The sequence below is a fragment of the Rhinoderma darwinii genome, chromosome 1, assembly GCF_050947455.1.
Source record: "Rhinoderma darwinii isolate aRhiDar2 chromosome 1, aRhiDar2.hap1, whole genome shotgun sequence".
NCBI lineage: Eukaryota > Metazoa > Chordata > Amphibia > Anura > Rhinodermatidae > Rhinoderma > Rhinoderma darwinii.
This window is the reverse complement of record NC_134687.1, coordinates 394,409,585-394,428,975: the sequence shown is the minus strand read 5'-3', so window position 1 is coordinate 394,428,975 and position 19,391 is coordinate 394,409,585. Positions and strand designations below refer to the sequence as shown.

The window sequence follows — 19,391 nt, the reverse complement described above, 5'->3', positions numbered from 1 at the left end:
CAGGCAGATCAAAATTCCATACAGAATTTTGAGGCAGAATTTTCTGCCTGCAAAAAACTCTGTGTGAACATAGCCTAAATGTTGTCATGTAATATCTGCCAGTAAGTTGATATGATATTTAGAATTTCTATGATTCTCCTGAAGAACTAATAAACCAAAAATACAAGTTGACACACATAAGAGTTCTTCTAATGACCGTCACGTTTGATATCGTATTATCATTTGCTCTTATAAATTATATCTGGCCACTTATTTGCTATTTGCTTGGCTATTGATCATGTAAGGTACTTATAGACTGAAGATAAAAAAAAAAAGCAGATGGTGTGGGCGTTTTGTCTTGCAAACGCCGCAAAGAACAGCATTGTAGTTGCATGTGAAAAAATACATCATGAGGTCAAAATAAAGTTATATTTTGTAACCCACGTTGTGGCGTTCTCAATTGGCAATCTGACTAAACACAATAATGGCCAATACACCAGTGAAAAAATACAATTTATCTGATGTAGTTTGTGTGGAAGTCTGTTCAGAAATCAGACATTCCGACTAATTTTTCTTACAAAATTTGCTAATTTTGCCATTGCTTTTGTCCAGTGTCTATGTACCTTTTTAGCATCTTGGTGCATCGAATAAATACTTTCAATATCTTGTTTTTACAGACTGTTTGCTTGGTACATTAAAGGGGTTTTCCCATCAGAGACATATCCACAGAATATATAATAAATGTCAGATAGATGCGGGTCCCACCTTTTGGGACCGGCACCTATCTCTAGAACGGGGCCCCCTAAACCCTGTTCTACTGCTCTGTGTTGGGGCTGAATCGTGTGATTTCCGACCATGAATTAAGCAAACAGCGTAACTCGCTGGTTCCATAACTCCCATAGTAGTGAATGACCGTTACGGAAGCAGCGTAGCATGCGAGCTACACTGTTACCGTAACTACCATTCAGTTCTATGGGACTTACGGAAACAGCGTAGCTCCGCGAGTTACGCGGTTTCTTTATCATGAATTCATGAATCGCACGATTCGGCCACAACACAAAGCAGTAGAATGGGGATTAGGGGGCCCCGTTCTGGATATCCTGTGGATATGTCATAAATGTCTCTGATGTGAAAACCCTTTTAAGCACTATATATGTAATAAAGTTCAAGAAAACTTGTTCATGTTTTATATATTTCTAACTTTTTAAACTCCAGTTATAGATCATATTTATCTTAATCTTCTGATCAGTCTTGCAACACTCATTGCTTGTTCTTGCAGCTTACAATATTTGTGCTTGAATGTTGTACAAGCAACAGAAACTACCAGTTAGGCTTCGTTCACATCTGCATCAGGGCTCCGTTCCGTCGGAGCTTTCCGTCAGAATGGGGCCCTGACTGACACAAACTGAAAGCAAAAGTTTCCATCACCATTGATTTCAATGGTGACGGATCCGGTGCCAATGGTTTCAGTTTGTCTCCATTATGCAAGGGTTCCGTCGTTTTGACGGGATGAATACCGTAGTAGACTGCGCTATTCATCCCGTCAAAACGACGGAACCCTTGCGCAACGGAGACAAACTGAAACCATTGGCACCGGATCCGTCACCATTGAAATCAATGTTGATGGAAACCGAAGCCTTTGGTTTGAGTTTGTGTCAGTCAGGGCTCCGTTCCGACGGAAAGCTCAGTCGGAACAGAGCCATGACGCAGATGTGAACGAAGCCTTAGGCTCTGGTTACATTGCCATCAGGTTTTCGGCTTATTTTTTCCGTTGGACAAAATAGCTAAGCGCACAATGGAAATCCGATGGAATTGAACTATGAAGCCATTGTGAACAGAGGATAAAAGTAATACTTTGTGCTCTATGATAGAGTAAACCTTTTGTATTGTACGATGATCTGCATTTGCCTGGTAAAGCGCAGTTCACACAACACAAATGTCACGTGTTGTGTGTGGTTTGTTTTGTTCCTCGTTTAAAAACGGAGGACCGGCCAGGGCAAGGATCAAAAATGAAAAAGTGAAAAGCTTTCTGTTCCAATCCCTGTTTTGCAATCGTAGAATGAAAGCTGACGTAAAATAGCTGTGTTTGCACTAATCATGATCTATAGATGATATTTTTCCTCAGAAATGTATAAATGTATGACGAGAACATATTAGTAACGCCTCTATAGTAGATCTATCAATGATCTAGTTTACAAACTCTGACTAAAATGCTCCTATTTTCTGGGCTGTCAGTGTCCTCTTATAAACACATCTTTAAAGGGGTTGATCAGTTTCAGCAAATGAATGTTATTTTTTGTGTAATTAAAAGTTGCTAATGTTTCTAACATACTTTCTGTATTAATTCCTCCCGGTTTTCAAGATCTCTGCTTGTTGGTATCCAGTAGGAACATTTGTTTACTTTCAGTGGATAAAATTCTGTCCATGGTCATGTGATAAATGGATACACAGGTGCTCAGCTCATTAGAAGACACAGATCTGAGATCTGTACTGTAACTATCCCACCACATGACCATGGACAAACTTTTATCCACTAGAAGTAAACAATGAATGTTCCTACTGAATAACAACAAGCAGAGATCTTGAAAACCAGGAGGAATTAATACAGAAAGTATATTGGAAAATTCTATAACTTTACATTATACAAAAAAAAAGTATTCATTTGCTGAAACCGGACAACCCCTTTAAGCAATGTTATGTCTAGTGTCCTGCAAGACCATAAAGTGTAGTCCTGATTGATTCTATTTTTCATGGTCTCCGTAAATAGAATGAATTTTGGCCACAGAGGCATCCCTAGTGCCACAGTTATTTGTTTAGATGTTAAAAATGACCTGCAGCACTCCTGACTTGTGTATTAGTAAATAATTGTATCCCATATGAAATGATTCTTTTCTTACAACTCTGCATTATGTGATTGCTCTATTATTCTTCCTGGAAATGTATGAATAAATTGACTACTGGGCATTACCATTCCCCTTGTCAATGGGGTGTGTCTCCACAGAGTCGGACACTATCCAATCAGTGCTGACCATGTCAGACTGTGTGGGGTACAACTTATTGACAAGGAGAATGGAAATGCCCAATTGCCAATTTATTCATACATTTTCAGCAGGAATAACAGAGGAATCACATAATGCAGAGTTCTAAGAAAAGATTCTCCATGATTGTTTTTTTTTTATGGGGAAAGCAATTCTTTTACTAAAACAGACATGTCAGGAGAGCAAACATATCCTCTGTATAGTTTTATTTCTACAAAAGTACATTAGCTAAACCCTTTCAGTTTGGAAGTAACGTTGGGGTGTATGAGTTTGGATTTCTTATTGTAATCCTGAACACTTCCTGAACATAGACGTATGACCATCTCTAGGTCTAATGGCTTCATCTATTGGGAAAATATCGAAGTAGTTCACCCTCTGCCAGTGGAGGTTGGGTCCTGTTACAGACTCTCATAAGGCGTACTCCAAGAGAATGCTGTACTTTGCCCTTTTCACAATTGTTCTGTTGCATTTCTGCGTTCCCTTGAGCCTGGTCCAGTGAAGGAGGATGCTGCATGACCTCTGGAGCCTGTGATCTGCTATGTGACACTGCAGTTGTGTGTGTGTATGCGCGCGCGCGCTCTATAGCTTACCAAGCTTTGCTTCTCCATTTGCTTTTTTTTTCTTTTGCTTTTTTTTTTCATCTTCTCCCCTTCTTTTAGATGGGCCCTAGCTATGCTGTTCTCTGCATTGTGTGCCATTGTCACCTGGTGGATTGTATGTGGCTCCCCTCTACCCTTCGTGCTAATCTGTCTTGATGGTTTAAGAGCATAATAGCCTTCAGGACCGTGGCCCTTGGCCAGTGTAAGTGTCTCGTCATGTTCTGTGTTTTGTGTGTAAGTGCATGGGCCATGTCTGCTGCTTCCCTGGTTTGCGGTGTTCCGGAGCCAAATTTATATTCAATGAGAACGTAAACTAATTCTATTGTAAATGTACTGAACTCCACTATAAAATCGTATCTGCTTTTTGTCTCTTATTTCCCTTACGCGTGAACTGTAAAGTACAGTTTGAGATGTTTTGAACAATTCTATTCTCCCTCTAGCTGTGGTGCCGAAGAGATGTAGACTTCAAGTACATATGAGTATAGCGTCAAATATACACTAAAATGTTCTTTACAACGCCCTGTAGGACGCCATACAAATACATGAAATAAAGGGCTACTTTTTTGTCTGGTGTGAGCGGTTTTGCATATACTGAAGAAAATGCGGTCTTGCTGGAAATTGGACACTAGGCAAATTTTATTTTATAAATTTTTTTGGCTAGTGGAGCAGTTTTGAAATGAAATTAATTTAGTTGAACTAAAGATTAAACAAAGATTTCCAGCTTCTCACCATCTTGTCTCCGTTTTCTACTTTCATTAAAACCGCGCTATATATATATGTACAGTGGAGGAAATAAGTATTTGATCCCTTGCTGATTTTGCAAGTTTGCCCACTGTCAAAGACATGAACAGTCTAGAATTTTTAGGCTAGGTTAATTTTACCAGTGAGAGATAGATTATATAAAAAAAAAAACAGAAAATCACATTGTCAAAATTATATATATTTATTTGCATTGTGCACAGAGAAATAAGTATTTGATCCCCTACCAACCATTAAGAGTTCAGCCTCCTCCAGACCAGTTACACGCTCCAAATCAACTTGGTGCCTGCATTAAAGACAGCTGTCTTACATGGTCACCTGTATAAAAGACTCCTGTCCACAGACTCAATGAATCAGTCTGACTCTAACCTCTACAACATGGCCAAGACCAAAGAGCTTTCTAAGGATGTCAGGGACAAGATCATAGACCTGCACAAGGCTGGAATGGGCTACAAAACCATAAGTAAGACGCTGGGTGAGAAGAAGACAACTGTTGGTGCAATAGTAAGAAAATGGAAGACATACAAAATGACTGTCAATCTACATCGATCTGGGGCTCCATGCAAAAACTCACCTCGTGGAGTATCCTTGATCCTGAGGAAGGTGAGAGCTCAGCCGAAAACTACACGGGGGGAACTTGTTAATGATCTCAAGGCAGCTGGGACCACAGTCACCAAGAAAACCATTGGTAACACATTACGCCGTAATGGATTAAAATCCTGCAGTGCCCGCAAGGTCCTCCTGCTCAAGAAGGCACATGTACAGGCCCGTCTGAAGTTTGCAAATGAACATCTGGATGATTCTGAGAGTGATTGGGAGAAGGTGCTGTGGTCAGATGAGACTAAAATTGAGCTCTTTGGCATTAACTCAACTCGCCGTGTGTGGAGGAAGAGAAATGCTGCCTATGACCCAAAGAACACCATCCCCACTGTCAAGCATGGAGGTGGAAACATTATGTTTTGGGGGTGTTTCTCTGCTAAGGGCACAGGACTACTTCACCGCATCAATGGGAGAATGGATGGAGCCATGTACCGTCAAATCCTGAGTGACAACCTCCTTCCCTCCACCAGAACATAAAAAATGGCTCATGGCTGGTTCTTCCAGCACGACAATGACCCGAAACATACAGCCAAGGCAACAAAGGAGTCGCTCAAAAAGAAGCACATTAAGGTCATGGAGTGGCCTAGCCAGTCTCCAGACCTTAATCCCATCGAAAACTTATGGAGGGAGCTGAAGATCCGAGTTGCCAAGCGACAGCCTCGAAATCTTAATGATTTACAGATGATCTGCAAAGAGGAGTGGGCCAAAATTCCATCTAACATGTGTGCAAACCTCATCATCAACTACTAAAAACGTCTGACTGCTGTGCTTGCCAACAAGGGTTTTGCCACCAAGTATTAAGTCTTGTTTGCCAAAGGGATCAAATACTTATTTTTCTGTGCACAATGCAAATAAATATATATAATTTTGACAATGTGATTTTCTGTTTTTTTTTTTATATAATCTATCTCTCACTGGTAAAATTAACCTAGCCTAAAAATTCTAGACTGTTCATGTCTTTGACAGTGGGCAAACTTACAAAATCAGCAAGGGATCAAATACTTATTTCCTTCACTGTGTGTGTGTATATATATATATATATATATATATATATATATATATATATATATATATATATATAGCCCAGTTGGGCTGGGGCTAGACCTACACATTCTAATTACAAACCACAGAAAAAGGGACATATATTTGCTTTAAAAAAAAATCACAGAAAAAAAAGGCCATACTTAGGAATTGTTCACATGCTGTGTTTTCAGGCGTATTTCGGGGCAAAAAACGCCACGAAATACGCCTGAAAAAACGCTAGCTAAACGCCTACAAACATCTGCCCATTGAATCCAATTCGAAAAACAGCGTTTCGTTCTGACACAGCGTTATTTTATGCTGCCGTTTAAAAAAAAAAAAAACACCCTGTAAAAAAAGAGCATGTCCCTTCTTGAGCTGTTTTTCATTGTGTCAATGGAAAAACAGAGCCAAACTGCTCCAGAAAACGCCTCCAATACAGCTGGAAATCAGAGGCTGTTTTCTCTGTATACAGCTCCATAATTTTCAGCCTTTTTTGACTTTGCGTGTGAACACACTCTTACTGATACAAGGGCAGGCTTAATCACCAGATCTCAGCAGGATGCAGACAAACCACAATGTTACATGGAGGGCGATTACACAGGTGCAAAATACTGAACAGCCACTCGCACGCCTGCTATTCATGAGACTGCTTATTATAGAAGCTATATCTGTATGCAATGATAAGAGTGCCAGCCACATGGTTATGTGTAATGCACCATGCTGGTATACAGCCTATTAGTTACGCCCATAGTATTCCATCAGGCGGGCTCGACCACCACACAAAGTACTGACACACTATTCTCCCCCAGCATTACAAGGTCTGGCTGCATCCTGAAAAGAGAATTCATGATAAACATGTTATTTTGTCCAAAATACACAAGCTCGCCGCCCGCATCAAGGGTCCTCATCGTATTGCGAGTCCCTACACTAATATTACAAACAAATCACAGAAAAAAAAACTATATTTATTTCAATTCACTAAAAAAAAAGGCCATACTTAAGCATACAAGGGCAGGTGTACACACCAGATCTCAGCAGGATGCAGACAAACCACAATGCTACATAGAGGGAGACTGCAGCGGTGCAATATACTGTTGAACACCCTCTCACGCCTGCTGTTCATGATGGGGGTGGCTGCTTCGTATTATCATTGCATACAGATAAAGCTTATACAAGGGTGCCAGTCACACGGTTACATATAGTGCACCATGTCGGCTTGCAGCCTATTAATCACGCCCATACTATTAGATTAGGCAGGCTGCCCAGGACAGTCGATCACCCGCTATCTATCTGCAAGCCAATCGTGGGGGATTTATTTATTTCAAATTTCTAGCAGTGATTTTGGTGTAATTTGCAGTGTTTTGACAGGAAGAATAGTGCTGCATGCAGAAAATTTCTGGTTCTGAACGGAGTTTGGATGTAGCCTAAAATGTTTTATCTTGTGCTGTTCTTGACTGACTCTTTGTCCATTATACCTAATTCTAACCCCGAGCTGCATTCTTAACCCTTTCAGGACCGAGCTCATTTTGGCCTTCAGGACCAGCCCCATTTTTTCAAATCTGACGTGTCAATTTATGTGGTAATAACTCTGGAATGCTTTTGCCTATCCAAGCGATTCTGAGATTGTTTGCTCATGACATATTGTACTTTATGTTAGTGGAAAAATTTGGTCAATAAATTCATTGCTTATTTGTGAAAAACACCAAAATTTAGAGAAAATTTGCAAAAATTATGATTTTTCTAACTTTAAATGTATCTGCTTGTAAAACAGATAGTAATACCACACAAAGTAGTTACTATTTCACATATTCCATATGTCTACTTTATAGTTGCATCGTTTTTTGAACATTATTTTATTTTTCTAGGACGTTACAAGGCTTAGAACTTTAGCAGCAATTTCTCAAATTTTCAAGAAAATTTCAAAAGGCTATTTTTACAGGGGCCAGTTCAGATGTGAAGTGGCTTTGAGGGCCTTATGTACTAGATAGACCCCATAAATCATCCTATATTAAAAACTGCACCCCTCAAAGTATTTAAAACAGCATTCAGAACGTTTCTTAACCCTTTAGGCGTTTCACAGGAAATAAAGCAAGGTAGAGGGGAAATTTACAAATGTTATTTTGTTTTGCTGAAATTCATTTGTAATACAGTTTTTTGTATTTTTTTTTTTTTTTTGTAACACAGAAGGTTTTACCAGAGAAATGCAACTCAATATTTATTGCCCAGATTCTTCAGTTTTTAGAAATATCCCACATGTGGCTCTATTGTGATAATGGACTGAAACACCGTCCTCCGAAGCAAAGGAGCACCTAGTGGATTTTGGGGCCTCCTTTTTTTTAGAATATATTTTAGGCACCATGTCAGGTTTGAATAGGTCTTGTAGTGCCAAAACTGTGGAAATACCCCAAAAGTGACAGGGTTTTGGAAACTACACACCTCAAGGAATTTATCTAGTGGTACAGTTAGCATCTTGACCCCACAGGTCTTTTGCTATATTTATTGGAGTTTGTCTGTGAAAGTGAAAATCTACTTTTTTTCTGAAAAAATCTAAAAAAAAATATTTGCAAAGAATAAAAAGCACCCCAAAACTTGTAAAGCTACTTCTCCTGATTACGGCAATACCCCATATGTGGTACTAAACTGCTGTTTGGACCCACGGCAGAGCTCAGAAGGGAAGGAGCGCCATTTGGATTTTGAAGCGCAGATTTTTCTGGATTGTTTTTCAGTGCCATGTCGCGTTTGCAACACCCTGGAGGGTGCAAAACAGTCGAAACCCCCCCGAAAGTGACCCCATTTTGAAGACTACACCCCTCAAGGAATTTTTCTAGGGGTATAGTTAGCATTTTGACCCCACAGTTTTTTGGTGAATTTTTCTGAAAAAACATAGAAATGTTTAATTTTTACAATGAATAAAGGAGAAAAATCACCCCAAAATTTGTAAAGCAATTTGTCCTGATTACAGCAATACGCCATATGTGGTAATAAACTGCTGTTTGGACCCACGGCAAGACTCAGAAGGGAAGGAACAATATTTGGCTTTTGGAGCTCAAATTTAGCTGGAATGGTTTTCGGGTGTCATGTCGCATTTGCAAAGCCCCTGAGGTACCAAAACAGTGGAAACCTCCCAAAAGTCCCTTTAGGGGACTGGAACGAGCGATCATTAGATCGCTGGTACAATACACTGCAATACTAATGTATTGCAGTAGAATATCATTTTTACAGGCTTCTGTAACCGCGCGATCGCTGTTCCTGTCCATTAGTCCCGGGTGTCAGCTGTAATACACAGCTGACACCTGCAGCGCATGAGCCCGCTCCATATATAACCCCCCGCACCACGACATGCAATTAAGTCGTGGTGTGCGAAGGCCTTAATGGTGCAAAGTGAAAATTAAAACTTTCCACTGATATGCCATTTTAATGCACAATATGTTGTGCCCAGTTTGTGCCACTGAAGACAAATACCTCATACAATGTTGAGCGGGTTCTCCCGGATATAAAATATCATATGTGGACGTAAGCTGGTGTTTGGTAACGCTGTGGGGCTCAGAAGGGAGGGAACGCCATTTTGCTTTTGGAGCGCAGATTTTGCTTGGCAGTTGTTCTGTTTGGGGTTTTGCTGGTATTTCAGTTTATAATGTGGGGGCATATGTAATCTGTGCGGAGAACATCAGGGCATAATAAGGGTATAATAATGGGGTACATAAATAATAATCCGCAGATATGTGGCCGATGTCGCGCTGATAAATGGCGCCTGATCTTATCTGCTTTTGGACACTGCACAATTTCTGTCGCTATATTCTGAGAGCCAGAACTTTTTTTATTTTTTCTCCACCGGAACCGTGTGAGGGCTTATTTGTTGCGGAACAATCTGTAGTTTTCATTGGTACCATTTTAGAGTACATGTGACATTTTACTTTATTCTGTGGGTCGATACGATTACGGCGATACCATATGTATATCGTTTTATTATGTTTTGTGGCGTTTGTGCAATAAAATCACTTTGATAAAATAATTTATTTTCTGTGTCACCATATTCTGAGAGCCATAACTTTTTTACTTTTCCGTCAAAAAAGCTGTGTAAAGTGATTCTGGCATTGTTTTTAGTTTTTGTTTTTTTGCGCTGTTCACCGTGCGGGAAAAATAATATTATAGTTTTTATAGTTTGGGTCGTTGTGAATGCGGCGATACCAAATGTGTACTTTTTTTTAACATTTTCATTTTTTCACTATGATAAGACTTATTATAGGAAAAAAGATTTTTTCGTTTTTTGTAACTTATTTTTACACTTTTATAAAACATTTTTATAACTTTTTTTTTTTTACTTGTTTTACTTGAAGACCTGCAGCACTGATAGCTGCTATAATACATTACACTACCTAGGTAGTGTAACGTATTATAAACTGTCAGTGTGACGCTGAGAGTCACACTGACAGGAAGCTTATGACGACCGGCCTCCGGCTGGTTCTCATAGGCTGCCGTGCATGGCAGACCCGGGGGCTGTTGTATGGCCTCCGGTTTTGCCTTATAACCGATTGCAGCACCCACAATCGGTCCCTGGGAAAGTTTGTTGCTACATCAAACTTTCCCTGCGATCACATGACCGGGACCTGTACCAATTAGCTCCCGTTCATGTCTCCAGGACCAGAGGTAGGGGATAACAGCGCGATCCCGGTGTCAGCGCTACTCTGAGACACCCGGATCGCGCTTTTAACACCCACCGTGAATTCACGTTGGTGCTGCACAGAGCCCAGCAAGTGCCGACGTGAATTTACTGTGGGCGGTCGGGAAGCGGTTAATTCTAGGGGTTCTTCGTTTAAACCAGGTTTCTACCCAAAAAGTAAACCTGGTCATATATTAGTAATTTAGAAGTTCGAGTAGCCAAAGTTTAGTCGTTCTGTTTTAAATGTTTAAAAAAAATGCATCGTGTGAAAAGAGAAGTCAGGTCAATTCTTTGGCGCCGAAAACGCACCCAATTCCCATAGTCAATAGGAGTCCTAATTGACACGTTTTGTGTGCTATTTTTTGGTGTGTAAACGCCTGTTTTTCAAAAAGCGCTTTAAAAATGCTAGCGTTTTTCATGTGTTTGTCTTTTTTTGGGTTTTTTTGAGCGCCGTATGAACAAGGCCTAACCGTAGAATGGATATGCATAGAATCCAAGAAGTCTCATCTGGTTTTGGTTCTAAGTCATATTAGATTGTTTTTTCGGTCTGTGTTTATTATTAGTTTGTCTGTAGAGCGTGCAAAAAAAAAATCCATATTTGATTAGAATCCTCAACCTCACTGAAAGGAGGGCCCAGAATGATGAATTTTTCCATATACAATACATATATTTAGATATTTTGTTTTGTACAGAGTTCATGTGAGCCCTAAGGATGTGGTGAACCTTGCAACGCCAAGATGAAAAAAATAAACATATATATGTGTGTGTGTGTGTGTCATCAAGTAGCAAAGGAGCACTCAAAAAATAAATAAATAAAACAATGTATTGTAAAAAAACCAATATATATATATATATATATATATATATATATATATATACAGCAATCAAAAAAGTAGGCAGCACACCATCGGAATTAGTGAAAAAGAGGGTACTTTATTAACCCTAAGTGCTTAGGGTTAATAAAGTACCCTCTTTTTCACTAATTCCGATGGTGTGCTGCCTACTTTTTTGATTGCTGTAGATATTGAGAGCTTTGGTCTGCTCCCTGGGGCCTGCACCCACACTCTTCAACCGGTGCTGCTGGATCCTTCCTTTTTTTGTTTCTGTATATATATATATATATATATATATATATATATATATATATATATATATATATATATACACTAGTCCTTCTCAATGAATTAGAATATCATCAAAAAGTTAATTTATTTCAGTAATTCAATTCAAATAGTGAAATAGTATATTATATAGATTCATTACACACAGAGTGATCTATTTCCAGCATTTATTTTCATGTTGATGATTATGGCTAAGGGTATGTGCACACACAAAATCAAAAACGTCTGAAAATACGGAGCGGTTTTCAAGGGAAAACCGCTCCTGATTTTCAGACGTTTTTTTAAATTCAAAGTCTGGTTTTTCGCTGCGTTTTTGGAGCTGGTTTTCTATAGAGTCTATGAAAAACTGCTCCAAAAACGTCTCAAGAAGTGACATGCACTTCTTTTACGCGGCGGTTTTTCAAAACGTCCGGGTAAAAAAAACTGCTCCGTCGTCACAGAACGCCGTTTTTCCCATGGAAATCAATGGGCAGATGTTTGGAGGCGTTCTGCTTCCGATTTTTCTGGAAGTTTATGGCCCGAAAAACGTCTCAAAGCACTACATATGCACATACCCGAACAGTTAATGAAAACCCAAAATTTAGTCTCACAGAAAATTTGAATATTCTATAAAACCAATTTCCCAAAAGATTTTTAATACCGAAATGTAGGCCTACTGAAAAGTATGTACAGTATATGCCCTCAATACTTGGTCGGGCTCCTTTTGCATGAATTACTGAATCTGTGCGGCGTGGCATGGAGGTGATCAGACTGTGGCACTGCTGAGGTGTTATGGAAGCCCAGGTTGCTTTGATAGCGGCCTTCAGCTCGTCTGCATTGTTGAGTCTGGTGTCTCTCGTCTTCCTCTTGACAATACCCTATAGATTCTCTATGGGGTTTAGGTCAGGCGAGTTTGCTGGCCAATCAAGCGCAGTGACACTGGTTATTACCAGGTATTGGTACTTTTGGCAGTGTGGGCAGGTGCCAAGTCCTGCTGGAAAATGAAATCAGCATCTCCATAAAGCTTGTCAGCAGAGGGAAGAATGAAGTGCTCTGAAATTTCCTGGTAGACGGCTGCGTTGACTCTGGACTTGATATAACACAGTGGACCAACACCAGCAGATGACATGGCTCCACAAACCATCATCACTGACTCTGGAAAATTTACACTGGACTGCAAGCAACTTGGATTGAGTGTCTCTCCACTCTTCCTCCAGACTCTGGGACCTTGATTTCCAAATGAAATGCAAAATTTACTTTCATATGAAAACAGGACTTTGGACCACCGAGCAACAGACCAGTCCTTTTTCTCCTTAGCCCAGGTAAAACGCTTCTGACGTTGTCTCAAGGAGTGCGACAGTTGTAGCCCATGTCCTGGATACGTCTGTGTGTGGTGGTTCTTGAAGCATTGACTCCAGCCGCAGTTCACTCCTTGTGAATTTCCCCAAGATTCTTGAATGGCCTTTTCTTGACAATTCTTTCAAGGCTGCGGTTATCCCTGTTGCTTGTGCACCTTTTTCCTTCCTCTCAACTTTCCATTAATATCCTTGGATACAGCACTCTGTGAACAGCCAGCTTATATGGCAATGTCCTTTTGTGGTTTACCCACCTTGTTGAGGGTATCAATGATTGTCTTCTGGACAACTGTCAAGTCAGCAGTCTTCCCCCATGACTGTGTAGCCTACTGAACCAGAATGTTGGACTATTTAAAGGCTTAGGAAACCTTTGCAGGTGTTTTGTGTGGATTCGCTGATTAGAGTGTGACACCATGAGGCGACAATCTATCTTCAACTTTTACCCAATATTCTAATTTTCGGAGACTAAATTTGGGGTTTTCATTAACTGTTAGCCATATTCTTCAACATTAAAAGAAAAAAAAAATGCTGGAAATTGATCACTCTGTGTGTAATGAATCTACACAATAGGAGTTCCACTTTTTGTATTGAATTACTGAAAAACTTTTCGGTATTCTAATTCATTGAGGTGTGTGTGTGTGTGTGTGTGTGTGTGTGTGTGTGTGTGTATGTGTATGTACTTTTTTTTAAAAAAAATTGGAGTGCTGCTGCTTTGCTACTTAATGATTATATATATATATATATATATATATATATATATATATATATAAATAAACATAGGCAGATGTTATCATGTAGCAAAAAAGCAGCACTCCAAAAAAAAAAAATATATATATATATATATATATATATATATACATACATACATACATAAGAAGCATATGGGTGCAGGCCCTGTGGGACAGACCAATGTCCCAAGTATACAGCAATCAAAAAAAATGAGCAGCAACTCCAAGAATCAAGTTGAAAATGTTGGGTACTTTATTGCCTGTGCAACGTTTCAGCTCTGTCCGCTAGAGCTTGAGAAAGGCTCTAGTGGACAGAGCTGAAATGGTGCACGGGCAATAAAGTACCCAACATTTTCAACTTGATTCTTGCTGATATATATATATATAATTTTTTATTTTTTCCCGAGTGCTTTCTCTTTGCTACTTGATGAGGTATGTGTGTGTGTGTGTGTGTGTGTGTGTGTATACACACACACACACACACACACACACACACCTCCAAATAATAAGTTTGAATTTATTGACCAAATTTTCACATCAATGTTTCACCTCCTCCATGAAGGCATTTTCAAACTTGAAAATGCCTTCGTGGAAAAGGTGAAAATTTGGTGAATAAATCCATTTTTTTTTAAAGTGCTGCTTCTTCGGTACTTGATGTTCTGTAATTCATAAGGAGGGGTCGCTTGTGTGAAGCGGTGCACTCATGTATTTTTTTTACGACACTACAGTGCTGCTCCATCTGTCTTCTGTATCTATCTATCTCAGAGGAAAAATACCATCATAGCTGCTGCTTTTTTTTATTGTACATAAGATTGACCACTTTGTGTGAAATCTGCGATCAGTAATCCTTCATGAGACCACAAGATCTCCTCCTCCATTTGTTAGGATGACGTGATGTTTGTGTTTGGTCATTGCATACTGATGTGAGTATTTAATACAGGCCACATCAATCTGTTCTGTTTTGAACTCTTTCCAGAGTAATTCTGCAGTCCAGTGTGCAGAATCCCAGGTCAGATTTATCTGAGAGCTCATGCATTACTAAAAGGACAACCAGGTCTTCTACAGGAGACAGCACATTGAGAGGGTAAGCTTGTACCGCCATACCCGCACCTGGTGTACGTATTGGATTTATGTCTATAACCATGCAGCTAATTGTCATTCCAAGGCACTGGTAAAGTGTCTTCAGATATGTTTTGTCGGAAAAAACAGCTTGGCCCAGTTGACGTATAATACTCCGTTACTAAGATAAGTTATGTAAAAATATCAAAGTATCCAGGTTTTTTTTTTTGTTTTTACTTTTGTTGTAACCTCTTTGAATTCTGCCCTCTGGATATATTCACTCCCGTATGTAGTTACGCGTAGTACTTTTGAGCGAGCAGTCTTCTTGATCCGGAATATATTCAATAAGAAGATGCGGTACATTCAGAAATGCCTTATAAAGTTATAGTGATTGATATTACAAAAGTCAGCTGATCTGTAAGGTCTCCTATTCTCCCCTATCGGAGTGCAGTATAGGGTAGAGGGGGATATCCTGAGCTCAGGGATATATCGTTTTCTATGATTTACATGTTATATCTGCCAGGACTCCTAGAGAGAGCCTGTGAGTCCCCTCCCCCTCCACAAAGTGATTGACCGCTCCAATCAAGGAAAAGATGTCAATCACTTTGTGTGGGCGGGGGAAGCAGGACTCACAGGCTTTCTGTACAAGTCCTGGTCGTTTACATAGGTTAAAAAAAGACACGTCTAACAACTTCAGCCATTTCAACAGCTTTTTATATGAAAATTACTGTATGTTCCAGCTCCGCATCTTTCTTTTTGTCCCATAGGACTATAAGATTTTTAGGTGTTGTATATGGATAATTGGTTAGCCTGTTTTTTTATTGTTTTGTCTTTTACAGAAAGGGTGTTGGATCTGGGAATGTGTAGCAAAATCAAAATAATCATATTAAGATTTTTTTTTTTTTTTTCATATATAGATTTTTTTCCTTTACTGGTCTTTAGATGTAAACCTTTTGGTTTAACGCTACTTTAATGTTTTATATTTAGATGTTAGACATTTTATATATAATGACTTTACTGTGCTAGTGGAGCCTGTAGGCAGCGGATTTGATTTCCCCCTGGCCCTGTAGTGTTGTAATCCTTCTTGTAAAGGTAAAAATTGTGATATTAGAGAATTGCTATTTTATGCATTTCTTAAGTATAATCTTTAAAGAAAACCTACCAGAAGAAATGCAGACTATGCGCTTTAGTGTATATTATAAATGTAAAGCCTGTTTGTCTGTTAAAACCAATCTATATAAATTGTAGATTACAGAATGACTTTTGATGTATTTGGTGATGTGAATCCAAGATCTTCATAACAACACTGCACATTGCACCGAAAATTGGAATAAGAAATGTCATTAGAATCTTTCAGTGGTGCAGCCTCAGGCTTTGGGCCTGTAGCTTGTAGAAATACACATAAGATATTAGAAAACCGTTTTCATATATTTAAAGGGATTTTCCCATCACGGAGATTTGACATATCCACAGGATATGTCATAAATGTCAGATCGATGCGGGTCCCACCTCTGGTACTTGCACCTATCCCTAAAATGTGGCCCCTTAAACCCCGTTCTACCGCTCTGTTTCGGCTGAAGCGTGTGACTTCCGACCATGAAGAAGAAAACTGCGTATCTTGCTGAGCTGTGTTATTTCCGTAAGTCCCATAGAACTTAATGGTAGTTACGGACACAGTGTAGCTCGCATGCTACGTTTTTTCCGTAACGGTCATTCACTACTATTGAAGCCACGGAAACCGAGTAACTCAGCGAGCTACGTGGTTTTCTTCTTATATGGTCGTAAAATCACAAGTGTCAGTGGGAACACAGAAAGCTAGAACGGGGTTTAGGGGGCCCCGTTCTAGAGATAGATGCAGGTCCCAGAGGTGGGCACCGCATTTATGGTATATCCTGTGGATATGTCATAAATGTCCCTGATGGGAAAACCCCTTTGATGTCCACTAAAGGGCCGGTTAGAAATGTATTTTGCTGCTTTCAGACCAGAGATAGTTCTATATATTTTTGAAGAGCTAGAAGTGTGCAGGAAATATAACATGAGTAGTGTTGGTAATAGTTACGGATCGCCATAAACAATCTACGAGTGTCAGACTAAAGATTATTTAGCGGTAATGACAGCCAATCAAATTTGTGCTTCTTGTGCCTCATGCCTTGATCTTTAATCATTCCTCTTCTAACTCCTCTTAACATGAAGCCTCTTGCTTGTTTCATTTCTTGTTACCATTCTTTCTACTTTCCCCACAGCGTGATTCCTGAGCGGAAGAAAAGGATTGCTTTGCACCAAATGCGCTTAATGAAATTATGGTACTCCCCGGCCTCTGCTGCTCTTTGCCTGCAAAATGCGCTTGACCAGCTCTTTCACTCTTATTAAAGCATCTTGTCTGCACCGCTTTACCACTAACACAGCACGCCGTGATTGATCCGCAAAAAAATTTTTAAAAAAAAACCTCCGTGTCTTGGCTGCTTTCATTAGACTTTTTTACGTTTACGTCACCCGTGTGTTGGCTTGGGGTGTGTGTGTGTGTGTGTGTGTGTGTGTGTGTGTGTGTGTGTGTGTGTGTGTGTGTGTGTGTGTGTGTGTGTGTGTGTGTGTGTGTGTGGTTGGTTTTACTTCTGTTTTGTGTATGTGAAGTCACAGATATTTTAGATATATTTTATTTTCTTGTCCTCGTTTGTGTATAAATCGCAGGCTGGTGTCGGAATCTATTTTTACCTCTTCTTTTTTTTTTTTCCTTTTTCTAACAGCCATACTGTTCCACGTGCTCGGACGGTGTTGCGGTAAATAGAGCGTCATGGATTGTCATCAGATTAGCTGGAACAGAAGATGGTCTTCCCAGAATAATATGAAAATGTACGGAGAAGAAAATGGACTTCTCAAAGAGAATGTAACTGAAATCTGCCTTTTACCCACCTTCCCAAAAAAAACAAACATTGGACCATGTTTTGCCTCCCCCACCAAGAGGAAGAAACCAGATTAGTGGTTTAGCGCTCTCTAGGTTTCCGTTCGGTACCCGGATGTGGAGTCTTGCGCATGCAGCAGGTCATGCCTACGTGACGTGTACATTGTGATGGCAATCCTTTCAGAAGGTCTGAGCACTGCACTTCCATGCTGTAGGACATCTCACTAGGAATTCATGCAGCACATTCCCTGGTCTTGTCATTCACCCAATGATGATTTTCCTTGTTTTAAAAGGAAACGTTCTGTATAAGTTTGTGTGTGTATATAGATATATCTCCGTTGTGTAACCCGAATACTTTATAGCTTGCAAAACCAAAGGGTTTCTTACAATTGCTGTGGAAGTCCGAAGATGGCTGGACCAGGTCTCCTTACTGGAATTCCAACTAACTGGAAATCTCTTCGATCATGTAGTTGGTATGTTGAGCTGTTCATCAAAGAATGAGCTTTTAAAAGGGCACAAGATTTTATTCGTCCCGGCTTTTCCCTACCCACTTCAATCTGCTTTACTGTTATGGTGAAGTAAAGTCCAGATATGTGCGTTTTGTTTTTTTTTATTGAATTTATTTTTACATTATGTCTTCTCTGTGACAAGGATTTGGTAAGATGACTGATTCCGATACTTGAGTTTAAAAAGTGGATCAATGTCCCTTCGTATCCAATTATAAGGTCGCTAAAGAGATCTGATCGCTCTAACATTTTATGTTCTCTTATTCCCTCTAACAAATCGCTCTGCTACCTACTCTGTTTAAAAATTCAGCCTCCGACCACTTTCTAGTTACGGCCATATTTGAGCATCCATATTGTGATTGCAACACCTAAATTCGGTTCAGTAGAACTCCATGGAATTCCGATCACCATAGGATGCTATTGTGAGGTAACTTTGGTTCAATAGATCTAGGGAAGGGTCCGGGTGTTGCACTCGCAATACAGATGCAATAACGGCAGTACAGCCGTGTACACACATAACTACTCTGCCCTCACTGTTTAACAATGGGGCATTATTCTAAATATAAATGTATAAAACGGCTGCCATTCAACATGTTCCCAGTAGTATTAGAATTTCAGATGCCTAGAATGGGATATGATTTGTTTCTGCTTCTTTACATTTTTATTGATGGCCTGATGGCAATGAAAACTGGGTATTCAGAGGACCTGTCGGCTCTCCTGACATTTTATTTCCTAAAATAGATACAACCATGCTGAAGCATCCTTTGTTCTGCGTTGTCCTGATCCTCTATTATTCCTCCTGGAAATGTGTGAATAAATTACCAAGTAGGTGTTACCGTTCCTTGCGTGAATAGTGTCTCTACGCAGGCTGTCACTGCTGATTGGACAGACTGTAGGAACACACCCTATTCGCACAGGGAATGGTAACGCCCAGTTATCCATTTATTCACACGCTTTTTATTAAAGAAGGGCGCTCCAGCATTGTCTTTTTCATAGGCAATACAAGTATTTACTAACAGACATGTCAGGAGAGCTGATAGGTCCTCTTTAGGAGAGGGAATGCAACCAACAATACATAATTATTAT

The 19,391-nt window shown here is 39.7% G+C and overlaps 1 protein-coding gene across 6 annotated transcripts in view; it reads left to right on the top strand.

Moving 5' to 3' along the window:
* CDC14B (cell division cycle 14B) overlaps nucleotides 1-17,368 on the top strand; it is a 94,886-nt gene extending 77,518 nt beyond the window's left edge. For 2 of the 6 annotated variants that reach the window (XM_075828836.1, XM_075828831.1), the window contains exons 13-14: nucleotides 14,818-14,925; nucleotides 17,144-17,367. In XM_075828836.1, the coding sequence (XP_075684951.1) occupies nucleotides 14,818-14,925; nucleotides 17,144-17,270 (235 nt within the window). In that variant the 3' untranslated portion in view covers nucleotides 17,271-17,367. Of the gene's footprint in view, nucleotides 1-3,676; nucleotides 3,819-14,817; nucleotides 14,926-17,143 lie in introns of those variants that run through there. The other 4 variants (XM_075828834.1, XM_075828835.1, XM_075828832.1 and 1 more) reach the window with 3 other exon arrangements.
* The last annotated feature ends 2,023 nt before the right edge of the window (nucleotides 17,369-19,391 follow it).